Below are 27,597 nucleotides of genomic sequence, written 5' to 3' on the forward strand. Positions count from 1 at the left end.
TGCACTTAAGTTTTAATCAAGCTGGGAATGTAGCTCAGTGATAGAATATGCGCCTAGCATGTGCCCTGGGTTTCATCCCCAGCACCATCAAATAAAAAGTCTCAAGCTTCCACTTTCTTACCCCCCCCCATACACACATACTTAGATCTAACTTGGGGGAATAATGGAGAACATGCATGCTTCAGTTCAGTCTGAATGTGGCATTTGGGGAGGAAAACCCCAGCTGAGCACACACAAGTACATTTCAGCTTTGCCAGAAGAAAAATAGTTATGCATTATACATGGACTATAAAGACATTTTTTTCCTTGTGAGACTTACTTTCAAATGTTTGAATTTTAGAACTTAAAACGTTCCATGTGTTTTGTATTTCTTGTTCGGTTAGACTAAAGAGAAGGGACTGAAATTTCGGTCTCAGTACTCATGCGGTATATCCCAGGAATGTTTAATATAATATTATCCTGTAGCTAGAGAGTTCATAAACAAGACATTTAGACTCACTGGTGATTGCTATTAAGGACTTTTTATTCAACAGATATTACTGATTGCCTACTATGTGCCAGGCCCTGTTTTAGGTACAGAAACTACAAAGTACTTTATGTCATACATTACAGAAAACAGGCCATAACTGATACTGTAAATATAGATGATGTCATGTCAGGTCATGAAGAAACTATTCTTCCTGCTTTATTCAGGGAAAGGGAATTTGGGTGGGGCTGCTATTTTAGGGGAGCGAAAGTCTCACTCTTGAAGTCTTAGTTGAAAAAAAGATCTTAATGAACAGAGAAAGGAGGTTTTGAAGTTTTGGGGGAAGAAGTGTCCAGGACAGACAGAGAGCAAGGATCAGTTGGTGTAAACTGCAGAGTAGCTTGGAGTCTGGTATGGTCAAAGCTGGGTGAAAAGCAAGCAAGTGACGGAAAAATGAAAGCCCATGTGACAGGGTTCCTGTGCATCCTGCCTCTCCCCACCCCACCCCATCCCACCCAAGCCAGTGGAGCCAACACTAGTCTAGTCTGGCTTCACTTAGGGGGAAGTTAAAGAGGTGATAAGGAATTGAAAAGAAAAACTGCTATGAGCCAGGCAAGGCGGTGCATGTTTGTAATTCCAGTTGAGGCAGGAGGAAGAGTTCAAAGTCATTCTTGGCTCTGTAGGATACTGGTAGCCAGGCTAGGCTACATAAGATTCTGTCTCAAAAAAAAAAAAAAAAAATGAAAAGGGGTGTTGGATATGGTGGCACATATCTCTCTAATCCTAGCACTCAGGGGGCAGAAGCAGGCAGATCTCTATAGTTTTAAACCAGACTGGCCTATATATCCAGTTCCAGGTCAGCCAAGGCTACATAAAACCACACTCTGCTGTGAGCAGGTGTGGATAGCCCCCGCCTGTATATGCTGGCATGCCTTCCTGTGTATCTTATGTAGATGATGTGGGGGACACTTCTCTAGAGTCAGAACTAATAGAAAAAGACTTGTCCGTTGGTACTGTGTGTTATAGCTATTAGTCACAGGCTTTCAAGATTCCCACTGATTTCTTTCAAGGCATAACACGTTCCTAAATTCCGAGCAAAGTGTCAGTCTTCCGAAGCAAAGTTTTCCTTCCTCTTTGGCGGGAAAGCCTCCCAACTGTAATGTCTAAACTCACCCCATGAAACCTAAAAACTGCCATAACTAAGTCAGGAAATGAACTCATATGGAAGGAAAATTCACAACATGAGGTGTTCAGCACAAATAACAGAGAAGCCAGGATAAATCAGACCAGCGCCACCAGACCCTAGGAGAGGTAGGTTATGCATGCACAGTTTAGGGATCAGAGGTAAAGACCTGGGGGGTGTGTGGGTGTGAGAGAGAGAGAGAGAGAGAGAGAGAGGAGAGAGAGGAGAGAGGAGGAGGAGGAGGAGGAGGAGGAGGAGGAGGAGGAGGAAGAAGAAGAAGAAGAAGAAGAAGAAGAAGAAGAAGAAGAAGAAGAAGAAGAAGAAGAAGAAGAAGAAGAATAGGAAGAAGAAGAAGAAGAAACAGCACCCAAGAGTGAAAATGGGGTTTTGGAGTAAAAGTCCTGCCCTCTAGCCACCTGCCACCCTATGTTTGCAGAAACTTAAAGGGAATTATTTACTTAGACATGTGGGAATGGGCTGCTTTGAGCAGCAGCTAACAATAGAACAAGTGACAAAAGAACTCACACACAGGACATGTGTGTAAGGAATGTCTTTATGTGTGCAAAAGCAATTTTTATATGGTATTTCATAAATGTATATCCATACATATTTGTACTCTTTAAAATACCATATGTAATGGAAGCTGTGCATAAATATTTATAAAAATATCTTTATCCAACTAGGCCAGTAACATTTAATATTTTTCAATAAATTCATATATAAAATATATACATTAGTGCCAAATGATACATATATTTTGAAATATGAACCCCAAGTAAAACTGAGGAATCTGCAGTGGAACCCAGGTATCTGCCAAAGGAAACTTCGGAGCAGTCGTCAGTTGAAGAAAGGAAACAATGCAGGGCCCCTTATCTTCCCCGACTGTTTGGCTTGTCAAAATTCTGGTATCACTTCTGCAGTTTTATATTTGACTTCCGACCTCTTGGCCGGTTAACCTGGCAGCTATTGCTTTCTTTGGGGCTTTTAACACTCCACCCAAGTATTTCCGCTCTCCCGAGCAGTTGTGTTCGCTGGGCTTAACGTGCACCCCAGTCTAAGGTTTCAGAGCGATGGGGCGGGGGGGGGGCACCCCTATGACGACCTGAAGCCGATACCGCTCCGGGAGCCAAGGTCTCTAGGAGGGGCTCCGCTTTGTGCCAGGATTTCCAGGCAACCAGAGAGTCCTGAGGTTGGAGCCAGGCCCGGGGCGTGCGACTCCACTGGGTTCCAGGTCCTTTTCCAGGTCAACCTAGCCGGCGGGGACCTCACGGCCGGAAAACGCCACCTTTTCCTGTCTCCTACCAGGCAGACGGAGGGAGAGAGAAGAGAGGGCGGCCGATTAAGACAATTAACATTAATTCTCTGGGCTCCCATAGAGGTTCAGGGACAGAGGGGCGGGACGTCCTGAGGCCCTGGCCGGGTGACCGACAGGCGCAGGTGTCGCCACGGGAGGAATTTCACGGTGCGGAGCTGCAGCAGCAAGCAGCTGCGCCGCCTCGCAGAGCAGCCGGGAGAGCCACCACCCGCTTCCGCAGCTTTAGGTCACTCTCTGGAAGACCTGCAGAGGGAGGAGTGGCCTCCCTCCGGACAGGAAGAACCTGCTGCGTCTGCGTTTCTCCCAGCCCCGCAGGGTCTCTGCCTCCAGCCCCGCGTCTCCTGCGCGCCGGATCCGCGCTCCGGGTTTTGGCGACAGCTTGCGAGGGGAGCGAGCTGCACATTGACAGCACGCGACCCTCCCCTTCCCTCCCGGGAGCTACAGCTGCTTTTGGGGTCCCCGGGGAGCTGCAGCCGCGCGGCGGCGGCGGCGGCGGCGCGGTCAGGTGGCCCTTCTTCACCGCAGGTCCTCTCCCTCTGCGGCGAAGGCCCGCACTGCTAGATGGGCTTGGTGGGACGGGGAGAGGCGGGGACTCGAGGGTGAGCACGAGGGTGCCGGGCGCGGGCGGAGTCCTATTGTCCTCCCGCACGGGGCCGCAGCAACGCTCCCGGGCCACCTTTTGACCGCCACTTTTCTTTGTGCCGAGGGGGCCCTAGGCGGCTTTGCCTCTGAGAGAAGCCACATCTCGGGGGAGGTGACAGTGGGCGCCCATTGTCCCCCAGGAGCCCGCTGCCACGCCGCCTGTCGTGCGGGGCTGGGGACAGGTACGGCGGAGGGAGGGTCCCGGGCGGCCTGCACCCTTCTCCCCGCCCAGCCCCGGCCTCCCCGGCCCCGCCCCGCTCCGGGCCCCGCCCCGCGCCCCGCCCTCAGCAGGTTGAGGCCGCGCGTCTGGCCGCCGCGCGCTCAGTGTTGCGGGCGCTTCCAACGGCCGCTGGTAGCGTAGCAGTGTGGGACACACACCGCCAACCCGGTTCCGCGGCTGCTGCCTCCCGGGAGACTCCGCGCACGGCCCCCGGAGCAGATTATACGGTGAACCGTCACCGCCCCTCCGGATCGCTCGCGCGCACCGGTGAGGACTGCTTGCGCCCTCGGGAGGCGACCCTGGCCGACGCCCGTCCCCGGGGCAGAAGTGAGGAGCCTCCGCTACTGCTGGTGAGTGAGGCTGCCTCTCCACCTGTGAGGCTGTCCCGCCGTTAATCTTAGTCCCTTCCAGTTTATGCTGGTGTTGGGCTTAGAAGACTTAAAGGGCGCGAGGATAACCTAGGGCACCGCCTTCTGGAGCTGATATTCAGAGGACCAAATGGGGCATGAAGCAATCCAGGAGGGGATCAGAACACAGAGCCCTGCCCTAGGCGCCTACTTCTTTAGGGTGGGGCTGCAGGCAGCAGGGCCCCCTCCGAGTTATTGACAGCCATTCTGGGCGCACGTTGCGTTTTTCCATTAGAACAAACCGCACTTGGCTACCGCGCCCCTCTAGTTGTGTTTGCACCCGGGCGGCAATGTGGGTGCACCGCGCAGCTCTGCTGTTCCCTTGCTTCAACCAGCAGATCTGGCAGTTGAAAAAAATTTTTTTTCCTTTTTGACCGCGGTTTCTTAACAACTGAAGCGTTTACAAGATATTTCACACTCCTCCTCTTCGTCCTCCTCCTATTCCTCTTCTTTCTCTAGTCCTTGTTCTCTTCACTAAGTGTCTTGACACAGACCTGTGAGGACGAATAGATCTGGCCAGTCATTTTTTCTTTATGAATTATTATACTCCACCCCCTCAAGCCTTTGGGAGGGAAGGCATGTGTTTCATCTTATAAATAGAAAGTAGCATATTTTTTTGGCAGGACCTGCTTTATACTGCACCGTCTAGGAGAGGTCAGTTTAAAAATAAATATGCGCTTGAATGTTACATTACCGAGCCGGCTGTGGCATGGACGAGCTGCGCAGACAACAGCATCAAAGCTGGGAGGACATCTGTGTTGAAAGGAGTAAAAGCCCCAGAGTGCAGCCCAGGCTGACAGTCAAGTGATTACATTGGTGTGTGTGTGTGTGTGTGTGTGTGTGTGTGTGTGTGTGTGTGTGTGTGTGTGAAGTGAATTAAAACGAGGGTGGGAAGAGGAATGTCAGGCGGGGATTGGAACATGAATCTTTGCAGCCGGGGTGTATTTGGGGGAGTGGGCTGCTGCTGCTCTATATGCAGTGTGTAGGGGGCTCTAGGGAGGGAACTGATGCATGTGTTAGGGAGACAAGATTTCTTCTGCTTTCCCCTCTACCCTGGCAGCTTGTAGCCCTTGCACATATCCTGAGTTCTGGGGGTGGGGGGTGGGGGTGGGGATGGAGGAGGGGTACTGGACTTGAAAATAGTAGGAGGGTAGCAGATGTCCCTGCTTTAAAGTAGCAGACCCAGACTTAGGACTTCCCCTTAACATCACACCAGGAAGCAGCCTGTGTGCCCCAGGGGTATCCCTAAGTTCATTAAAAGACTCCTGCTATGTTCTGACTTATAAAAAAGAGATCTTTCATCTGACAGCTAAACTAGGAAGCGATACCTCTGGACTGTTCCAGAAGTCTCCACAATTGTGGTTTGATGGACAGTTCCAATATAAGTATACACAAACACCCTTTTCAGGATGAAGGACTCAGACATGAGGCAGTTGTGAAATGTCTAGCATTGTCAGGTGTGAAATAAATGATAAGATCTATATTCAAGGAATGGTTGACAGTCCATCTGGAAGTGCCTAGGTTTCCCAATAGGCCCCGCCCATGGCATAAAACAGGGCTACCGGCCCCTGGGCTCACAGATGGGATGTTTAGAGGGGAACTTTGGAAGCCTTCTGGGTCCATGGCAGTTTCTGTTTTCCAGCCGTCTCATCTGCTAGAGATTTGCATTCTGAATTCCATGATTGGAACATGGTGCTGAGGCTGTGGCAGCCCCTGAAGACATGAAGTAAGATGAGCTCTCTCCCACCCGGCTAATCTGAGCTCTGACATTCTGCCTGGCATTTGAAGAGGACCCAGAAAGACAGCTAGAGCAGAGTACTGCACATTTTCTTCTGGCTTTTTACTGTGAACTCAAATGGCACCCAGGATGCATAGAAAGCTGTAACAGTGGCCGGAGCACGGCTCCCTGAGCCGCTTGGCCCTGTCTGCACTCCAGCTTCCCTTTAACGTGGTGTTTTGTTTTACGTCTGACATGTTCACAAAGCTGCCCTTTTCCACTTGTAAAATTCCTGCTATTCAATAGCATCGGGAATAAAGTCGCATTAACCTCTATCACCCTATGGTTTTGACCAAGCCATAAAATTTTCACAAGCTCTTTGCCCATTAGACATAGCATTTACTCAGTGGGTGGAATGCAATCCTGACCTAGAAAGCCCCCAGGAAGACTGTGATTTACTATTATTATTGTTATTGTTATTATTATTATTATTACTCTTGCTTCAGTCTGATTTCATGTAGGCTGAGCCTAGTTTCTTTCAAACTAGAGTCCCAAAGACCTGTTTCTGTTTTCATTGATCAAGGACATAAAATTGTATTTTTAAATACACTGTCTTTCCCAGAGAAAAAGTTGAGTAGTTCGAGACTAGCAGCAGATTCATTTAGTAACAAAATCTCTTCAGAACGCATGTCAGAGAATTCTAATGGACTACATGTTGGAACATCAAAAATAATTCTACCATAAAGCCTGTCCTAAATGCTAAGCTGAGTACTCCCCCCCCACCATTGCCTGCATTAACTCCTTTATTTCTAAGTAATCATTCCATGACAGAATGTGTGTCAGTATCCACATTATGTAGTGTAGTGTCTGAAGACAGGATAGTTATGTAGTTTGCCCAAAATTAGGCAGTAAAGAACATACTTAAATGTGGGTGTGCCTGAGTTGCAAATTCTACGTGGAAGCCGGAGCCTTTTTCAGTTTAGGGACAGGGAAAACCTGAAGTTAGTAACTCAGTGTCAGATGGCCTGGACACGTTGCCTGGATCTTGCATGTTACTGCTCGAGTGATGGACTTATGACATCCATAGCTAATCTTTTAGATAGATGGTAGATAGAGTGCCTCTTTTCCAGATGAGAACTTAGGTTCTGGAGAGTGCTATGATTTGATCAACATTACATAGATAAGTAAGTAGCAGAGCATGGTTTGAACTCAGGTATGTTTGACCTGGTACTGAATAACACACCTTCACTGTCTGGGAGGGAGGGGAGGAGAGCTATCAAATATGATTACTGAATGGCTTTGGCCTCTGGAAAGGAATTTTATATTCTATTTTACCATATCACCACCCAAAGGAAGTAATTTCCAGCCTTAGGGAATACAACTTGAATTACTTAATTATTAAGAGTGGCTCAGTCTTGTGTGTGGTGACCTTGTTCTACAGCCAAGCTAGCATGAAACTGTTAGAGTTGGTCTAAGCAGCTTATATCCTAAATAAAGAGATTCACTAGGTGAAAATGTGGAACTCCGACACCAGAAAGCCATGCCCCAACTGGGAATAAGGCATTGCAGTATCCTGGAATGAATACAGCCTCCATGTAGGTAGGCCATGTCCTTGGATCAGTCAGAAGCAGTAGGGCTAAGTAACCATGCCTGGTAAGTCATTATATCCAGGAGGCCTGACTTGCAGCCCCTGGCACTCAGTGGATATTCAGTGCCTGTTAGGTGGTGATACTGCCCTGGGAGTTCCAGACAAGTCAGGAACCATGAGAGGTTGGGCAGGAAGGCCCTGCACTCTGTCCTTGGCAGAGGGGGTCTGAGACAGTGGTCACATGCCGTGGATGCTGCTAGATAAATGTCTGGTGTGAGAGATAGAGGGAGAGGCCTGAGCGGCTGAGTGCACTTGCCCAGGACCAGCCTGGTTCCTGTTTCTCGTCAGCTGGGAAGTCTGCTGCTTAGTCCCCAGGACAAGGTCTGCAAATTGCCTCGGAGTTGGGGCTGTCGAGCTCGATCTGGAATTTTCTCTCTTCCTGCTCCCTTCCTTTAAAGACAGCAAAACAACAACATCCTACAAACTATGATAAGTAACTAGTCAAATCTACAGCAATCCGCAATTCATCAGGGAAGGTTTATTGTTGTTGTTTTTCTTAAAACAAACAAACAAAAAAAGGTGTTCCCTTTGGCTTTGATAAACTTCAGTGACAACTTCTACCAGAGTGGAGTGGTAACAGACAGTGTGTGACAGGGTCTCTGGTGGAAAAGCAGCTTTTAAAACGAACTGTATAGCTTTATAGTAGGAAACACAGGCATGAAAACAATGGCTTTTTTTTTTTTCTTTTTTTTCTTTTTTTTTTTTTTTGGTTTTTCGAGACAGGGTTTCTCTGTGCAGCTTTGGAGCCTATCCTGGCACTCGCTATGGATACCAGGCTGGCCTTGAACTCAGAGAGATCCATCTGCCTCTGCCTCCCAGTGCTGGGATTAAAGGCGTGCACCACCAATGCCCGGCAACAATGGCTATTTTGTTGTAGTTTTGTTTTGTTTCTTCTCTTGGCTGACCTTGAATGTTTGGTCCTTCTGCCTCAGGCTCCTGAATTCTGGAATTATATGCAAGTACCCCAGTACCCAGCAGCTCCCAACCCCAGTCACCCTCCAAAAGACAACTTCTAAGTAGCCAAACTATGTATGGAAGCTGATGAGCCCCACTATGAATTTGTGTGGTCCTTGTTGCTTGCCTAAATGATTAGTTCACAATAGAACTCTAAAGCAGGAAGTTTAAGAAGCAAACCTCTTAAAACTTAACTTCTTAAACGTATTGTTTTGTGATTCAGAAGCTGTTTGCATGCTCAGAAAGTTAGGATTGACCTTCTAGCCTTAAATAGTGTTGCAGTGGTCACATTCCTGCAATGCCCCAATTGGATGACTCCTAAAGCATTCCCAAACACTCAGCTCAGGAAAGGGTTCTGTGGAAAGCCAGTTTGATGACTTTCCCTTCCTGTAGGATGTTGCAGTTCCTGCTACACAGGTGCACAGTGACTCTCCCTGTGAAGAGAGCATCTATTCTGTCTGAGATTGTTTTGCCCCCACACCGGCTGCAGGACTACTACTGGTAGAAAAGTCACTCTGGGGAGCACCACATCACAGTTGTATAAAACTCGTGCTCTGCAGCCTGCCAAGCTGCAGGCAATACAGGGATAGAGCTGAAAGAACATGCCCGAAGGATGCTGGCAAATCAATGGTGGTTCCGTTTGATAAAACTGTCCCAGATTACCCAGGGACAATCAAAATGTGGAAAGGACTAATCTGAAAACAGGTTGGTGTCTTGACATGGACCTGAATGGTGGGATTCTGGAGCCTGTGTTTCCTCTCTAACAGGATTTGGTGTTAGATGAGCTCAGATCATCCATAACTCTAAAAAGCCAGTATCCATCCATGTGACATATTAGCATAGCTGGTCCTGCTAATAAAGAGTGGCTTTGGGCTGGCAAACAGAGGTGCAGTTCTCGCCTAAGGAGCCAGAGCAGGCTGCAAGGCAAGGACTTCAAAGGTAGGCTTTTGTTTGGATAGCTTACACATTTGGGAATCCGTCTTGTTCTGGTGACATCCTGAAGGTCATATTTATAGACACATCTTTTCTATGATAGATCTCTGTCATGCATCTAGTTGAGAAAGACTGGTACTATTCAGATACATCACAATCATTTAGGCTACACTCATCTTTAAACACATAAAGACATTTCCAGTGAAATCCAGTTTGATCTTTTGTGAATGTATTTGATTTCTCACCCTTGATTTATTTAATTTTTTGCCTAGAGTCAGTTCAGGCTGAAAACTTTTTTTTTTTTTTTTAATCCCAGAAGGAGTGGAGGCCATACACTTTGGGGTGACCAGCTGTTCACAAAGCAGACACTCCCTTCTCCAGGTGTCTTCTATTCTCATCTGAAGAAATGGGGGAGGCAGCCCCCTCTAAATTCCTGGAATTATCATTCTTTTTCCTTTTCTGGGGCATGTCGCAGTATTCTGGACTGTCTTCTGTGTGGCACTTACTGCATTTAGAATGATCTTTTTAAAATGTTTGTTTGCTTGCTTGTTTTTGAAAGAGGGTCTTGTGTTTCCCAGGCTGGTTTAGAACTGACAGGTCCCTTCCTCCACTTCCCGAGTGCTGAGATCACATATCAATAATTCATTGATTCCTCCAGTTGTAAGAGGGAGGAGTGATGAGCAAAGGGGTCAAGACCATGCTGGAGAAACCCACAGAAACAGATGACCTGAGCAAATGGAAACTCACAGATCCCAGTCTGACAGCTGGGGAACCAGCATAGGACCAAACCAGGCACCCTGAACGTGGGTGTCACTTGGGAGGCCTAGGCAGTCTATAGGGCCTCTTGAGATGGAACCAGTACTTATTCCTAGTGCACGAATGGGCTTTAGGAGCCCATTCCCTATGGAGGGTTACTCTCTCAGCCTAGACACACGGGGAGGGCCTAGATCCTGCCCTAAATGATGTGACAGCCTTTGATGATACCCCATGGGAGGCCTCACCCTCCCTGAGGAGTGGATGGGGGTGGAGGGAGAGGGAACTGGGATTGGTATGTAAAATAAGATTGTTTCTAATTTAAATAAAAATTAATTAAAAAATAAAATAAATTCAGAATTAAAAAAATTATTCATTGATACCTATGACTGCTTAATTAAGCTGTCTGGAGGCAGAGACCGAGCTTCCTTTATCTAAGCATTCTTATTTCCCCAGTGAAACTATTATATGGACAATTTAGTCCTAGTCATACCACTCGTTTCTTCCTCTAGCATCTTATAAATTGTTAAGAAGTCATTATCACTTGCCTAGCTTATTAAAGTCATTTCTTCTTGACTATAGAACATTCAGATTCAAGGGGAGGTGGCCTGGTGGCCATGCCATCTGAGAATGCTATAGGAATTGGGGGAGCCTGCACAGCTGAGAAGTAACAACCTCAGAGGCTTCTTTTGATCTGGGGATGACTGTGATGCCCAGATGTCCATTGATAGCACAAGGGTGCTTGGGTTTCCTGTCACTATCACAGACCTCGCCCCGGCCCGTGAATCATTTATCCAAGGCCGTGCTCACTTATCTTTCTCTTCACATTGGATATCATTACTATGGCCTCCTTTCCTAGAACAGCATCTAGTATTGCACAGTTCTTTAGTGGATGCTGATTGTTGATGAATATGTGAGGGACCAGCCTTGGGCTGGGTGTACCCAGAGCCATGTGGATCTATGTAGGCAGGTCATAACACTAAACTAGACATGGTTTTCTTACTTCCTGATGTCTTCAGAGTGAGATGTCTTCTAGTCATGCTGAGCTGGGACTTGATGGGAAGCCTGTTGCATGCCCATGCTGGTGGTTTTTATTCTGGATCCTTCATGAAGGACTCCTTAATCCAGTGGCTCACCTGGGAGTAAGGTGATTGCTGCCACCAGCCGGGTGGGGTCTCAGCTGCCTCGCCTGGAGTCAAAACAGGAATCGTTTCATGTTCAGTTTTGACTTTTGGAGCCACATCATTTGGGCGACTTTATACTTTAGTTAAAACAAACAATTAGGTGACTAGGTCCTAATGTCTAAAAGAAATAAAATTGATGGTGATTCTTGGTTGTCATCTTGACTATATCTGGAATTAACTAAAACCGAAGCAGCTGCCTCTCCCTTGGATTGGGGCTCACTGCCCACCAGACCTTTTCCAGGCAGGCCATGCCCTGAGAAGATGCCTGTGCTTCAATTTCAAGTTTGCAGAGGAGGACACTTCAGTCTTCAGAGGAAGTCACTGGCATTGATTAGCACCCTGATACTAGGAAGGGAGACAGAAATGGTATAAGCCAGTAAAAAGTATTGTGATGGGCACTGGCTTCTAGAATCCCTTTAAGCATGGGGTCTCCAGATAAGGCCCAGGAAAGCAAGCTATGGAAAGGCTTGTGCTGCTTGGGGTCCCTGCAAGGAGCCTTCAAGGGTTTTAGTCTTTTCAGCCACCATCTCAAAATGTCAGCTCACAAGTAAGCTTGTGGTAAGCTAATGCCCAGGTCTGTTTTTATACCAGCTGCCAGCCACATCCTGCCTCATTCTGTACTTACGTGATTATATAATTAGCTTTAACCCAAATGCAGGACTTCCTACTTATTCATTTGATTCCTGTTGACTTCATCCTGCCCCTACTTGAGTCTTTTAAGGTAATACTAGACCCTGGTCTGTCTCAGGCACATAGAGGGACCCTTGTGGGTCCCATGTTGTCTAGAGACAAAAGCAGGTGCTATGGCCTTTGGGTCGTTCGTCCTATCAGCAAGATTCTCTTCCAGCTTTGCCAAAACCAGTTTCATGTGTACGTAACCCACCTAGCAGCTCTCACCAAAGAAGCAGAGGAAATGAGGTGCTGCAAGAACTTGCCAGCGCCTGCTGCTCTCTATTTCTCAATTTCACTAAAAGTAGATGCAACAATCAACACAGAGCCTCATTCCTGTTTTGAAAACAGTTTGACTATGTGTGTTTTTAAACTTCTCACTATAGCTTTTCCAAAGCTCCACAGAGTGACCACAGATGGAGACAGGTATTTGCTGGGCCTTGGGACATCCCATCCTCCTGAAGCCCTGGGAGTCTGTTCTCACATGAAGTGGAGTCCTTTCCTGTGGCTGCTGCCTGCGCCACCTCGGGTTCCCCTTTGCTATAGAATGCCCATTGTGGTCTCCTGAGAATTCCTCACACGCTTTTAGGCCACCTAAGCCAAGTTCTCCTGAACTCACTTTCCCCCAAGAGAAAAGAGCAGCAAGGTGGGCTCATTACTCCTTAAGTTGGACCTGAGTGTAACTGGAAGGTCTGAATGGTCCAAGATAGCCCTAACTAATAGGGACACTAGCTTGCACTCTGTAGTCTTAGGTAGAAGTTATTTCCCCTTTAAATGTCACTGTCACAAATGTATGCTCTCTTTGGCACCTTCTGTGGGTAAGATTGTTCCTTCTTATGGCTGACAGCCTAAAGGGGGTGTTGGCAAGGAATCAGTAACTACAGTTCAGAGTGATAGTTGGTGGATGCCAGATGAACACATGATGCGAAGGAGCCCCTGAGGCCTTGGCAACGGGGAAGAACTATGGCTGCAGGGCCAGGGAGCTTCTCGGTTTGCCTCTGTGGTCCTGTGCTATTCCATCTCCAGACTGTAAGGGTGGGCCCACCCCTAAAGTGTTTTAAGATTATGGGTGGATTCTAGGTAAAAAGATAGGAGGCAAATGCACAAAAGAGCAATGGATTGTAGAGTGAATGAGGAGAGAGAGACTCTTGGAGATAGAACTTTGGAGTTGGCAGACTATAGCTAGGGAGAAATTGGGCTGACAGCTGGGTTTTGGTATTTACAAAGAGAAGAAAGGACAGGAGGCCCTCACCATGGGCAGCCTGAGGGAGGAAAAATGGGGTTTCCCAAGAAAGCAAAGTGGGGAACCCCAGAATGCAAGAGAGCAATCCAGTGCTTCTCAGATTCTTTGAGGAGAGGCACTGTTTTGCCTATTGACTTCAATTTCCAATCTGTGGTGGAATAATACTACTTACTGAGCACAGTGAGATACACAGCTCAGACTCTGCACAGCAAGTTCAACAGTGTACATCGCCCAGACCTATCAATAGCCACTTCAGTGAGAAGACAAAACACCAACCATGTTTTGTTGCTATGGCAATGTTTCTAAGAGCTTACTTTCGATTTCTTTACCTTCAGACTGGTCCTGGTCCATAGACCACTCTCAGTGGTTCTGGTATAGACTTAGGTTTGTGTGAGCTGAAGTTCTACTCTGAAAGTTATCAATAGAGGTAGTAGTTGAAACATGTGCAGCATGTGATTCCGGGGTTGGGGTGGACAACAATCTCCTAGCCCTGTAGAGACGCAAGCTTCTAAAGCAAGGGTTCAAACCCTTTTTGTAAGGGGTCAGCTGATGTTTTACACTTTTGAGGGCCACATGCATTCTTTGCCCAGCTATCAGTTCTGACTTTGTAAAGCAGTGGCAATTCTGCTATGGTCTTCCAACTTCAGTTCTATTGAGACTTGCAGCCTGATAGTTATTTCTTAGAAGGACTGTCCAGAAGGACTGTGGAGGGTGTTCCACAGCATTCCTGTCCTGTGTACATGAGGTGCCACTAACCAATCTCATCCACTTAAGGTCACAGGTTCAAAAATGTCTGCAGATATGTGTTACTTGCTGTGGGTGCAGAACTACCATCCATGGAGAACTGCTGATCGGTGGAGAGTACAAAAACAAATGCCTGTTCATTGTGTGCTCCAATAAAACTTTATTTACCAAAACAGGTAAGGGCCCAGATCTGGCCCAACTATTGTGGGCTTTTGACGTAAGAGATGAAGAGAAAGAAAACAAGAGTTAAACAGTGAAAACTGAGGGACTTCTGTTAGTGGCCAGCATATAAAAAGACTCAATAGTAGCTCTCCTTTATAGCACCCTGGCGCACCCTACTCTTGAGATAGGCATAAAAATCACAAAGCTAGAAAACAGGAAAATAACAAATGACATAAGTTCTACATAATACCTGAGAATAATACCCCAAGTCACACAGAGTGGAGCGGGATTACGTGAGGTGAGTTTGGGAAAACTTCCTCCAGGAAGGAAGTGACTGAAGCCAGTCTCAGAGGATGTTATGAATAGTGTTTGATGGTAAGAAGGTAAGGAGGGAATTCCACCTAGGGACACAGCTTGGTTTCTGAGAGTTAGGAGGGCAGTAAAATGTGAACAGAGTGGGAGAGCTATTGTCCCCCCATCCAGATGTCCAGATGAGCCCTGAGATTGCACACTGTCACGTGCCCATGCTTCCTCTGGGAAAAGAATTAACAACATTGGATATTTTCTAAGAACAGGATGTTTGTTTTTTTGCTTGAGGCTCAGAGGTTTTCTTGTTGCTTTAAATTTTTAATCTTTTGACCTTAACCACAAAGTCAAATTCCTTTTGAGATTATTTTTCATCATAGCAAACTTACTAAGAAGCTGTAGTGAGTTAGAGGTGGAAGGGTGAGTATGTAGGACCTTGCCACCCATTCTGGGTGTCCAACAAGGTCAAGTTAGTGTCTTTCGATCATTGCTACTGAGATCTCAACACATCCTTTCTTCTGGTGCTGCTGGGCTTCAGACGCAGATTGTTGGGTTGGTAGGTGTCAGGTTATCAAACGAACATTCAGATGTGGCAGAAATTCTGGCTCCGGCTGATTGAACCAAAACATGAGCTCAATTCAAGACTGTTTCCTAGATGGTGGGGTCTAAGTATCCCATGAGCTAGCTAAAGCCTGCCTGGCCCACAGCAAGCACTTGTCTGTTAGCTACTACACGTGTCAATTGTTTGGAAAGCCAGGAATTTCCGATTTGCCTCCTCTGCAGAGTCATTTGCACTGTGGGTGCTCTCTTGGAGCCAATCAACCTGTCTCTTGTGATGAAAAAATTGCACTGGTTATGGATTGAATATTTCCAAATTTGGAGTTCACTGTGTGCTATGTGATTGTTGTAGAAGACAGAAAACTAAATAAGACCCAGTTTGTGCTTGTAGAAGAGATTTCAGCCTACTTAGATCATGCATGCATTCAGTCAAATGTATGTGTATATAGACAAGTGTATAATTAACGTAGGGGAATCCTCTATAGACATGGTTGACAGTGGAATGGCCACATGTCTAGTGTATATATGATGCAGAGAAGCCTGTTTTAACCCCTCAGGGAGCATGAGTGACTATAAACAACCCTAACAAGATAGGAGGATAGCTTGGAAATCTCCTCTGTCTCCTTTGTGACCCCAAAGGAGTTTTCAGAATGCAGTTTAAGAATGTAGCACAACAGCAGAGGACCATAGCTTTGCCCCTGTGTAGTGCTATGAATTTCTGGTCACCCGTCAACCTATTTTGCATCATTTGGTAGTACTACTATCAGAACAGGAGTTCTGCACAGGCAACAGCTGATGTAACGTTAGCAGGGTTTGTTTTGCTTTAATTTTTGAGCACCTAAGCAGTCTTGGGAGATCTTGGGTATGGGGCAAAGTTTGCAATCATTGAACAGTGCTGAAGACAAGAGGGTCAAAATTCTTTCTGTGTTGATATTAACCCTTGTATCATCACAGACCAAGGTGGCTCCATTAGCATTAGAGCAGGTGAACAGCTCACAGTAATGGCCTTGTTGGATTCCTTCTTGTCAGACTAGAGTGCCTGCTGGCTGCTTCTGGCCAGCACTGGGGCTAAGGCTCTGTAAAACCAGTCATGCAAAATGAAGTAGACATGAGAGAACTTGCCCTTGGCTTACCTTGTTAAAACTATCAGGAATCAATGTCCATATAGTCCGCCCTTGTAACTTAACTTTTATAAGGGAAAACACCCTAATGGGCTCTCTTCACAAGTGTGAGTACCTTGGGAGGTGGGAGTCCTCTCATTTAGTTTGCTTCTAAAAGATCTTTCACATAGTGCAATTAAGTCCTGTTAAATGTAAGGAGTATACGTAAGTTAGCAGTAAGTGTCCCACGTGGTTTTTGTGGGTCCCCATATAATTGGGGTTGTAAAAGCAAAGTAAATACAAGCTGTTGTTTAATCATAAGTGAGAGGTCCATTTATAAATAATTGAAGGTGGGTGTATCAGACTTTCTGAGTAGGTTCATAAAATCCAGGCTGCTCAGTCTGGCAAGGGTTGGTGGGACAAAGCTCAGCAGAAAGGAACTCGGCCTCATAGAAGCTCAGGGTCTTGCAGTATGCTGGTCTGCCCTCAGTTTAAGAACCATGGGCAGGAGATAAGACTCTAAAGATAGAAAAGGCATCTTATCTTGTGTCGGGTGGAGTAGAACAGGTCAGAAATATGAAAAGCATGCCCTTTAGAATGCCATTGCCAGCTTCTTCTCTGGTCTTGGACACCCCTGCCCCTGCCCCCCATTTAAGTTCAGCATTGAATATCCAATGCCAAAATTCTTCTCTCTGTGAATTTTGAAATTCTTTCCTGGGAGAAGCCCCCTACTGAGGTTCGCAAGAGGACTGGCCTGAGGAGTCGCTTTGTAGGAAGGCTTAAATTTCCTGACACCAAATGTTGGCTAGGCATTAGCAAGTGAAAACATAGCTGTGTTCGAACAGAAAGCCTTTTCAGGGACAAGTCTGTGGGCCTCTTTCTGGGGGAGTGTGAAATGGAACCGTGGGGAAATTAGTGAGTGTGTTCCCCTCTAGGAGGGTTAACACCATACATGTACCTTGTGGGAGGCTCTGGGTACAAGTCCCTCCCACTGTGGGGCCCTAGGTCTATAGAGCATACATTGTCTGTTCTCCACTTTCCTCTCCCCCACTCCTCCACTCCCACCCCCCCACCCCCCCACCCCCCCACCCCACCCCCACCCCCGTTCCTCCCTAGAGAAGAAGTCAAGATCTGTGTTCTGGTATTTTCTGCATAGTTGCCCTAGAGCCCTCCCTGAACAAGTTAATCTCTTTTTCATTACAATGACCAGAAGCCTTCAGATCACTAAAGATTAGTGTTTCCTTAGTTTTCTTTTAGCTGTTGGAGTGTTCTTTCAACTTCTCGGTTCTCCTCCAGTTGCCCTCCTCAGAACATGCAGAAACATGTTCCAGGTAGCCATTGTGCTTCTGAAGAGTAGAGCCCAGAGGCTAATGCAGTTCAGGAGTCTTGAGTGCAATGGAAGGATCGAGGGTTACTGCTGTCTCCTCCCAGTTGGCAGAGAGGAAGAATACACAGAAGGTGGTCTGGCTGGGAGCAAAGTGGAGGGTGGTTATTCCATCATGCTTCCTAAGACTGTTGATTTATACAGGAAAGAGTAACTATATTTTTGCTTTTTAAAGGGCAGATGGTGGTGCTATTGTTGGGTGCCAGGGGATGGCTCATGGTTACCATGCGGGGGGGCAAAAGGACAAAAGGGAAAGATGATCAGAATTTGGGCATGAGAATATGGCTTGGTGATTCAGTGCCTGAACATACCCGATACATATGGGGAAAAAAGTTGGGATGCCCCTAAATGATCTGTAACCAAGTCAGAAAAGGGTGTTTGAATTCCAACTCATTTCCTACACGGAAAGGAAAAGAACAAGTCCCTCAGGAAGGCTGCACCCTCCTCACACAACCTACCCTTGTTTTCTCACGTGTGTTTTGAATTAACATTGCAACCTGTTTTGCAGGATAGAGGACTTTTTTTTTTTTTGTATCCTTTCTCCCAACTAAGGATTAATCTAAAAATAATTAGTAGACAAACCAAGCATTCCTTTCTTAAAATAAATGGATTCCTCACCCCTCTCCCCCCACACAATTTCAACCTCTTTGTTCTTTTTAGAACCTAGTAAGTTGCCAGTACACTCAATTCTGAGCAATTCAGGAACTGATTTTTCAGTCAGTAATTCGTTTTTTTTTTTATAACCCTTGCCCCACACACCCTTGCTGTCTGCTTACTTATTTTGGTATCTATTAGAGTCACAGAACTTATGGAATGAATCTCTCTCTCTCTCTCTCTCTCTCTCTCTCTCTTTCTCTGTCTGCCTGTCTGTCTGTCTGTCTGTCTGTCTGTCTCTGTCTCTGTCTCTGTCTCAATACATATAAAGGGGATTTATTGGAATGACTTACAGGCTGCAGTCCAGCTAACCCAACAATGGCTAGCTGTGAAGGGAAAGTCCAAGAATCTAGTAGTTGATCAGTCCCACCAGGCTGAGTGTCTCAGCTTGTCTTCAGTACATGCTGGAATTCCAAAGAAATAGGCTCCAATACCAGTGAAGGAGTGTGTGTGTGCTGGCAAGGCGAGGGCAAGCATGAAAAGAGCAAAGGCTTCCTTCCTTCTTCCATGTCCTTGTACAGTACAGACTCCCAGCAGAAGGCATGGCCCATATTAAAGGTGTGACTTCCACCTCAAGATCCAGATCAAAGGTGTGTGTCTTCCCACCTCAAAGGTATGGACTAGAAGTGGATTCAAACCAAGCAGAAAATCTCTCATAGGTGTGCCCCCCATTTCCGGATGCTAGTTCATTCTAGATATAGTCAAGTTGACAGCTGAGAACAGCCATCACAGTATGTTTAGCATCATTTGGTTTGCCAACAGAATGATAGAAGAAACAGATGTTAAGAGCATCAACTTAGTGGGGAAGCAAGCTGGATATGGTGCCTCCTGCCTGCAGTCTCAACTCTTGGCAGGTCAAGGCAGGAGGATAACTAAGTTGAGGCCTGCCTGGACTACATAGTGAGTTCTAAGATAGCTTAGGCTACAGAGTGAGACACTGTTTCCAAGAAATCAAGATAAAATGAGAGAAAGCATTGATACATACCTATGGCCCTAACAGGATGGAAGCTAAAACAGGTTTGGTTATGAAAGCCTCTCATCCTCCCTCCCCCAAATAATAACATCAGTGAAGAAATGGTTCAGTTTTTCCCATAATCAAGTTGTTATTGCTGTGGGTTATTTTTAATCATTATCTGCCATATATGCTTAAGATAGTCACAAGTAAATAAGTAGAATTACCTAGACTCATACAGGGCTCTAGGGCCCTTTGTTGGCAGAGCTTCCCTTGCCAGTGCCCAGAACTTGAGTGTTTGTCTTCTAAGGAAAAACTTCTGAGACAAGTCTTATCGACTCTCATAGTAGCAGAGAAGAAAAACAATGATCTGTACGTCATGAGCATGCAATCATGGGACTTCAGATTCAGAGTAAAGGGATGGGTGTTGAGAGCAGTCTACAAGTAGAAACCAACCTTTCTGTCTTTGAATGATACAGGAAAATAGAGAGTGCACTAATGCTAAAGAAAACTGGAAACACTGGAGACTGAACAGCAAGCTCTTGATCAAAGGAGATGGGTAAAGGTAGCCCCATGTGGTCTCAGTGACCAGTGCCCTCAGTGCCTGGCTGAGCCAGAGTTCACACTGGTGGTGGAATCCTGACTGAAGCACAGTAATAAAACTCTGATCATGTGCCAACTGGATTTTGCCAAACCTAAGTACCATATACAAAATTGGCTCTTTAAGCCAGTGTCTGAGCCCTACACATTTATTACCTTTTTATTGTTAAAATACCCAGTTCCTTCACACGGTTCAGGAACCTGAACTCACAAAGGATCAATATGAATGTATCCTTTTCACCTTTGTCCCGTTCCATTCACATTTGCTCTCTGAGGGCACTCACCATTGTTAGTTTCTTACCTATTTATAGATATACAAGGCGAGGCAGTTAGATTACATACTTCACTTCTGCACCTTCTTTCTCTTCCTTTGAACATGTATGTCACTGGGCTCTTGGCCTATGGCTGTATTAAGTTTCTTTCCTTCTTAGATGTAAATGCTACTAAATTGTGTGTCTGGACCTTTTGTATAGATCTTCTGTAGGTAGACATCTAGGTTGTGTCCAGCTCTTGACTATCACAAATGTTTGGTTGGATACCCTTGTACACAATATCTCCCACATCTTTAAGTGAACTGAACCTCCATATATGGAATCTGAGCCCAAAGGAGTATGATCTGCTGTCTGGATAGAGGCTGGGGCTGTTCACACTTCTCCTGCCATGTATGCAGGAGCCTCTCCTCCATCCTCCTTGGGTCTGCATGCCTTTTGTGTCTCCAACAGGCACTGGAATGCAGTCCCTTAGTACCTAGAGTCCCAGAGAATGGGCTCTCTAAATGTCTTACCACTGCAGAGTAAGAGCCTAGCTTCCGGGTTCAGTGTGCTCCTGGCTCTAATATGCTGTCTTGGCAGGGTGTCTGTGCCCCCTAGTACTGTCTCATTTGTAAATGGGGACATTTAACATTCTAGCAGGAGCTTCTTGTGAGTTGGAGAGAGAAGCATTGTGGGAACGTAGAGAGGCCCTCAGTAAATACCATGTCTTACTAGGGAAGACTTTATCTTTCTGTGTGAGCAGTGGCAGAAATAGTGTCCAAAGAGCCAAGAGCCTGGAAAGGGAAAGTTGATCCACTAGCTGATAAGCAGGGCTGGGAGAACTCATGGATCCAGGAGAGGACACAAGAGGACTGGGTCATAGCTACCAGGTGCTGCCAGCACTGTACATGCACCCCTTTACATGGGAGAACTGGTGCTTTTGTCTGATATCCTCCTTTTAAAAATCAAAACATCCTTTCATTGTATTTGACAGTTGTTAGGCCTAGCACATGGTTTCTGGCATCTTAACCTCTGCTGTTCAAGTAGACTTCTCACAGCCCCTCCTGTCCCCCTGTCCCACCTCAGTATCTCTGGTCTCTTTTTGTCTTCATGCCAGCAACATAAATCCCAGCCTTTACCAAGCCAAGGGAACCTCTGGCTAAAAGTTCACAATCTCTGTAGCCAGTCAGGGGCTGCTTTAAGAGGCCCAGGAAGCCTTGGTACTGAACACCTCTCTCCCTTAGATAGGAGCAAGTATTTCTCCCCATTCTCCTCCCAACCATGCCCTGTCCTTGTTCATTTGCAGAATGGATGCCAGTGGTCCTGTCAGAGGCAGAGGACTGTTCTTTGGTATTCTGGAATGCCCTGCCCTGGGTATTTCTTGGCCTTACATAACCCCAGCAGACCTCAGGCAGGCATCAGTGGCAAGTGGCAAATCTTTTCCATGGCAGCTGCTATCCTGACCCTGTGTGCTGATAATACCGCCCGGGGCAGGGAGGAGGGAGTTCTTCCCTGGAATTGCCTACCACCAATTGCCTCTCTACGTTCCCACAATGCTTCTCTCTCCAACTCACAAGAAGCTCCTGCTAGAATGTTAAATGTCCCCATTTACAAATGAGACAGTACTAGGGGGCACAGACACCCTGCCAAGACAGCATATTAGAGCCAGGAGCATACTGGGGCAAAAAGTATCACTGGGGCTCTAGGTTGGGGCTTTGTTGTGTACCTATAGAGTAAGGAAGGTGTTTTCTTGGGTCTTCCAGGGGTTCAGTTTTTTGTGTGTTTGTTGGTTTTGTGAGATAGGGACTCAAGTATCTCAGAGTGGCCTTGAACTACCACAGGGTGACCTTGAAGTCATGATCCTCCTGCCTCCACTTCTCTAGTGCTGATGGCACAGACTTTTACCAACACACCCTCTATGAATGGCTTCATCTTCTTTTATTGAGACAAGACCCAAACCAGAGCTGAACAAGACCATCAGGACCCGAGTCCTGCTTTATTTGGTGGCTCTGTGGTCAGGATACTGTTGGCAAGAGCAAACCTGTTCCTCCTCCCCACACACAAAGCCAAGTGGGGCTGGTTGTCTTCTTCTTTTCCTATTCTGCCTTCTCGGGCCTGGGTGGCTGGCTGGCCAGCATGCTGGTGCATGCCAGATAAGCCAATTCCCAGACAGATCAAGCTGTTAACCTTTGCCAGTGGGTGGTGGAGCACAGCCCTTGTCACCTGTCACTGATAAGTAAATTTAAAACTCTTGCTGAAAGGAGAGAAATATGGAACAGATGTAGAGGGCCTCCAGCTGCTGCCAAGCAAATGTGACGATTGTCTTCAAGCCACCATTTGACCCAGTCCTAGCAGTATTGATTGTCATTCTCGGTGCCAGGGGGCAGGGAGGGGAGGCAGGGTAAGAGAAGATGGGCAATTTTGGCTTCTCAGTGTCAGCTCCTGGGGTAGATGGAGGGGGATTTTCAAAATGTAAGTTTCTCCTCATCAGCAAGGGAAGGGCTGACAAGCCTGGACCGGCTTTGGAACCTCTCCTCACTTTATCACAGCATATAGTATCCACAGGGAGGATGTGTTGGTTCTACCTGCAATGATATCTGCTTATGTTAAGTCACGGTTTCTGTGGGTATCTGGGCAGGGTTTAGAGCCCGGGCCTCACTGGGATATGACCAAGGTGTGAGCCAGAGCTATGTCTCTTGAGAGGCTAGATGGGGCAAACAGATTGCTACCTCCAAACCAGCTAGGGAGCTTGGTCAAGTGCATGGGCACATGTGAGCACCCCTACAATTGCTCTTTGTTCTCTCCCTCTTTCTCTGCCCCTCCCTTCCTTTACTCTTTTTCTTTCCCTCCTCCCTACTCTTCAGCTCAGGGTCCTCTGTAATGTTACCTAACCAGGGAGTGACTGCTGCTCTATTTCTTTGGATAGAAGCAAATCGCAGTTAGATCTGGGAAGGCATTAACACCAGGAGGTGGCAGGGCTGCCTTAGAATGCTACCTCCCTAGACAGAGGGCACTCGCCTTATAGTGATGTTCCTAAAGGTTCTCAGGGGCAGCTCAACTTATTATATGTGGTTCCAGATAAGGTCCCGTTTTCTTTCTCTTTCACCCCAGAATACTGTTAAATTCTGGAGTCCACAGTGGCTCAGTAGTGCCTCTACCACAAGTTGATTGCAGCTGTAGCTTCCCTCTGTCCTAGCAGTGTGTTTGTACCCCTGCCCCCCACCCCTACTCTCATCCCCCAATTTGTAAGAATGCATTGGAATAAGGTTTTCTTGAACCATTATATAATAGCCAGTGTCACTTATTAAATGATAGTTTCCAGCCTCCTTCCTTTAGGGCTAGTCATTTCATTTCATGCGCATACAGAACTCATCTCTTGTTAGTGTGCATTAGAAGCAAATAAAATATCATTTTAAAACAGACCCAGTTGGTCCTATGTTGATGGCAGGTGGTTTTGTTGTTGTTTTGTTTACTTTAGAATTTTATGTGTCTGTGTGAGTACCTGCATGTATGTAGTATGTATGTGTACTGCATGCATGCCTACTACTATGGAGGTCAGAAGAAGACATTAGATCCCATGGAAGTAGATTACAGACAGGTGTGATTCCCCCCTCCCCCAACCAGGGGTGCTGCGATCTGAACCCAGATGTCCTACAAGAACAGCAAGTTCTTTTAACTGCTGACCCATGTCTCTAATCCCTTGACAGCAGTTTTTAGAAGAGAGGGAAACTAAAATCTTAGCTGTGTTCAGAAAACCATGCCCACGGCCATGTTTAAAAAACATTGATATTTTAGGTTTAGGGGCTAAGTACCTCTTTACTGTTTTCCCCTGAACTAAGACCAACACTAGTGAATCCTTCCTGAGATTAAAGTTATCACAGTTAGGAGAAGCAAATAAGCTGGGCTTTGGGTGGGAAGTGGCCTTGCCGTTATTTCCAGGCACTGGGATAATAAATTCCTGGGGAATGGTAGGTCTGGGTGGACCCTGAAGGATGGGTGATCATGCCTGCTTTGGTTTCTTTTCCAGGTGTCTTGGTGCTGTGGAAGGGACTGGATGATGTAACCAGCTCTGGGGAAAGATGCACATGAAAGTCCTTTGCTGAGCAAGACCTCCCAGACCCTGTGTCATTTCAGAGCCACTTGAGAAAAAAAAATAATGTGACGGTTCTTATCAATAGGGCTTTTTTTGAAAGTGTGGGATACTCGTGCAGAAGGTCGTCTTTCCCCCGTCTGTGAAATACACATTCTTATATTTCCACAATGCCAGCCAAGACCCCAATTTACCTGAAAGCAGCCAACAACAAGAAGGGAAAGAAATATAAACTGAGGGACATTCTGTCCCCTGATATGATCAGTCCTCCCTTGGGGGACTTTCGTCACACCATTCACATCGGCAAAGAGGGCCAGCATGATGTCTTTGGAGATATTTCCTTCCTTCAAGGGAACTATGAGCTCTTGCCTGGAAACCAAGAAAAAGCACACTCGGGCCAGTTCCCTGGACATAATGACTTCTTCCGGGCCAACAGCACCTCGGACTCAATGTTCATAGAAACACCCTCCCCTGTGCTCAAAAATGCCATCTCCCTCCCTACCATTGGAGGATCCCAGGCTCTCATGCTGCCCTTATTGTCACCAGTAACATTCAATTCCAAGCAGGAGTCCTTGGGGCGTCCTAAGTTGCCAAGGCTCAGCTGTGAGCCTGTCATGGAAGAGAAAGTTCAGGAGAAAAGTAGTCTGTTGGAGAACGGGACGGTCCACCAGGGAGATACCTCGTGGGGCTCCAGTGGTTCTGCTTCTCAGTCCAGCCAGGGCAGGGACAGCCACTCCTCCAGCCTGTCTGAACAGTACTCCGACTGGCCTGCGGAGGACATGTTTGAGCACCCTGCCTCCTGTGAGCTCATGAAGTCGAAGACTAAATCAGAGGACTCCCTCTCTGACCTGACAGGCTCCCTGCTCTCATTGCAGCTGGATCTTGGGCCCTCACTTTTGGATGAGGTCCTGAACGTCATGGATAAAAATAAGTAACCTGGAGTCAGCTCTTTTCCTTTGGAGTAAGAGGTACCAAAATAAGCAGAAAACAAAAACTCAACAAACCACAACTGATGGAAAGAACTGCCCTGGCTGGATGATTTTTTGCAGCAGTGTGATGCATTTTCTAAAATAACGTTCCTGTTCCTACAAAATATTTTTTTAACCGCCGTGCCCTGTTTGCAAAAACAATGTTGAAAACAATAATTTTAAAAATTAAAAAAAAAAAAAACCTGTCCTGGCAAAAAGAAAAAGAGAGAGGGAGTGAGTCAGAGCTCATTTTCAGCAGGCATTGCTGATGTTCGGCTCAATTTTGTTTGTTTGTTTGCCGCCAGGCAGAAATCCAGGCTGTCTGAAGAGGGCTGGGTCAATGGGTCTTTCCAAGGCGCTTTACAGCATGTTGTGAAAAGAAATCAAAACTTGCTTAACACCTAAGCCTTTTCTTTTCCTAGACTCTTTTGTATATTGTATCCCTTGGGCTCACCATAGCAACTTCTCCAGTGTTATGATTTTACTGTCTTCATATTTGAACAACCTTATGGGACCGGGGTTTTCTTCTTGTGGTTCTTATATATCCCTGTATATTATTTCCATGTTACAGAAGTTTGACTGTCAGCTACATGTTGGTAAAAACAAGCAAGGTATTACTGTAACTAAGTTATTTTTAAAGTTGAAATATATTTTTATGTGCCTTTGGCTTTTTATTGCAGAGTCTACATTTTATAGATAATACATCAAGTGTTATTTGTCTTGTTTCCATTGGGACTTCCTTGTAAGCTGTGTATATGTATTTGCAAAAAACAAAAACAAGCAAAAATCCCTATTCATTATCAGCATCCCCCCCCCCTGCTCATGTGTCATCATATTTAATAGCATCAGCAATAGATTGTAAAGTGTGGGGCACAGGATGCCCATGACTGGTGCAGAGAGACTGGTGACCGGCAGTTTAGGACAGTTCATGCTCCCATTACTCTAGGTACGTCATACCACACAATAAAGAGTAAATGCTACAATGAACTTGCTCATTTATAGTTATAAACAAGAACAGAAAAGATTTTAAAGACTAGCTAGTAATGTACATAAGCCCTTAAAATACACTGAGAGATTATTCCTATGTGTTCTGCAGTTTTGACTTCTTTTTAATAAGGTTTGCTTCTAGAAATAGCAACACAAGAAATGAACATGTGAGGTTATTTTTGTTGTTTTATACAAACCTTAGTGCTGAGAGAGAGGAGAGGCAGGGATGGGGGTGGCACTGAGACTGTAGGCCTTTGCCATAGGCCCAGCTTCTCAGCCCCTTCCTGTTCATGGTACAGACTCAGATGTCCTAACCACAAAGTCTTGTCAGGCATCCTAGGTCCTATAGACAAGATTAAGGCGGCTACAGAGGATCAGTCTAGGGCCCTGCCCCTTTCAGAGGATCTCCAGATGCCCTGAGGCCATTGGTTAAGGAACCAGGAACAGGAAATTACACACAGACTGTATTAATTCAGGCACTCCTCCCTACTCTGAGCTTCCGTTGCCAGCTCTCTCTCCTTCATGTATCCTGGAGACACCTCCTCAGCAGTCAGTGACTCCTTCCTGGAGTTCAGAGTCCCTGCACTTGTATCATTTGATGTGTGAAATAACCTCTGAACTTACAAGTGAGATTCACTTCGGTGGCTAACCAAATAGAGGAGGAAAAAGTTTTCCCCTAGAGCATTGAGTCTGTCCAACAATTCCCAAGTCTCTGACCTTTGCCCCACTTTTTCCTGGCATTGCCTTTCTGAGGGATCGCACTCATTCACGGTTCAGGGCTCTTTTATTTTATTTTGTAGCAGTTGGTGTCAGCCAAACTTTTTCAACACTTCCCCTGTCTTAATCACTGGTTGTATTCAGTCTCACTATCCTCTTTGCCTGCTGCATGATCTCAAGGAGAGAAGGAGGAATGTGCCTTCATCTTCATTGCTGCCTCTCTGGCAATGGTGGAGAATAGCTCTGGCAGGGTTTCGTCTTCTAAGTGGTGGTGCACCCCTTGTGCATTTACCCATTTGACTTTTTCCAAACCCAAATACACATTCTCCAAACAAGCACAATGTACACACATGTTCCTGTAGGTGTAGTTGACATAGCAACAAATACCCTTCCATAACCAAGGAAACAAAGCCTCCTGTCACATCTTTCTGTTGGCTAGGTTGGTTCTCTGGGGAGCAGGTGCCCTGGTGGTAGTTAACTTCACAGGCACTTTAGACTCACACCTGCTGAGAGCCAATTGGATGTTCTCGTGGTGTTCTCCACTTATAACCTAACTTATCTTCACTAATTTAAAGATAAGGAAACCCTTAATGCCCATTATTTATAAGCTAAAAACAAGCTGCTGTGTGTGACCCAACAATCAGAAATATGTCACATAATTTGTGTAAGTAGGGACCCTTTCTTTTAAAGTAGACGAGACTTTCTATAAGTAAATGTTTGTTCTCATGGGTGGTAAAAACAAACTATATTATTCCAGCCAAAAATTATATGCTAAAGTAAAACTGACAGA

The 27,597-nt window shown here is 46.1% G+C and overlaps 1 protein-coding gene across 2 annotated transcripts; it reads left to right on the forward strand.

The window, feature by feature from the left end:
- The first annotated feature begins 4,040 nt into the window (after positions 1-4,040).
- Cdc42ep3 (CDC42 effector protein 3) lies at positions 4,041-25,777 on the forward strand. Of its 2 annotated transcripts, XM_027426041.1 has the most exons (3): positions 4,041-4,176; positions 14,109-14,254; positions 24,073-25,777. In XM_027426041.1, the coding sequence occupies exon 3, from the start codon at positions 24,306-24,308 to the stop codon at positions 25,068-25,070; it is 765 nt and encodes a 254-aa protein (XP_027281842.1). In that variant the 5' UTR covers positions 4,041-4,176; positions 14,109-14,254; positions 24,073-24,305; the 3' UTR covers positions 25,071-25,777. The 2 variants fall into 2 exon arrangements, with proteins under 2 accessions (XP_027281842.1, XP_027281841.1); XM_027426040.2 differs by lacking the exon at positions 14,109-14,254 and having other exon boundaries at positions 4,042-4,176.
- The last annotated feature ends 1,820 nt before the right edge of the window (positions 25,778-27,597 follow it).

Source organism: Cricetulus griseus, chromosome 7 (genome assembly GCF_003668045.3).
Source record: "Cricetulus griseus strain 17A/GY chromosome 7, alternate assembly CriGri-PICRH-1.0, whole genome shotgun sequence".
NCBI classification, from domain to species: domain Eukaryota; kingdom Metazoa; phylum Chordata; class Mammalia; order Rodentia; family Cricetidae; genus Cricetulus; species Cricetulus griseus.

What these genes read in the sequence shown, in the direction of transcription:
- Cdc42ep3 (XM_027426041.1), top strand. Translation starts at nt 24,306, where the DNA reads ATGCCAGCCAAGACCCCAATTTACCTGAAAGCAGCCAACAACAAGAAG.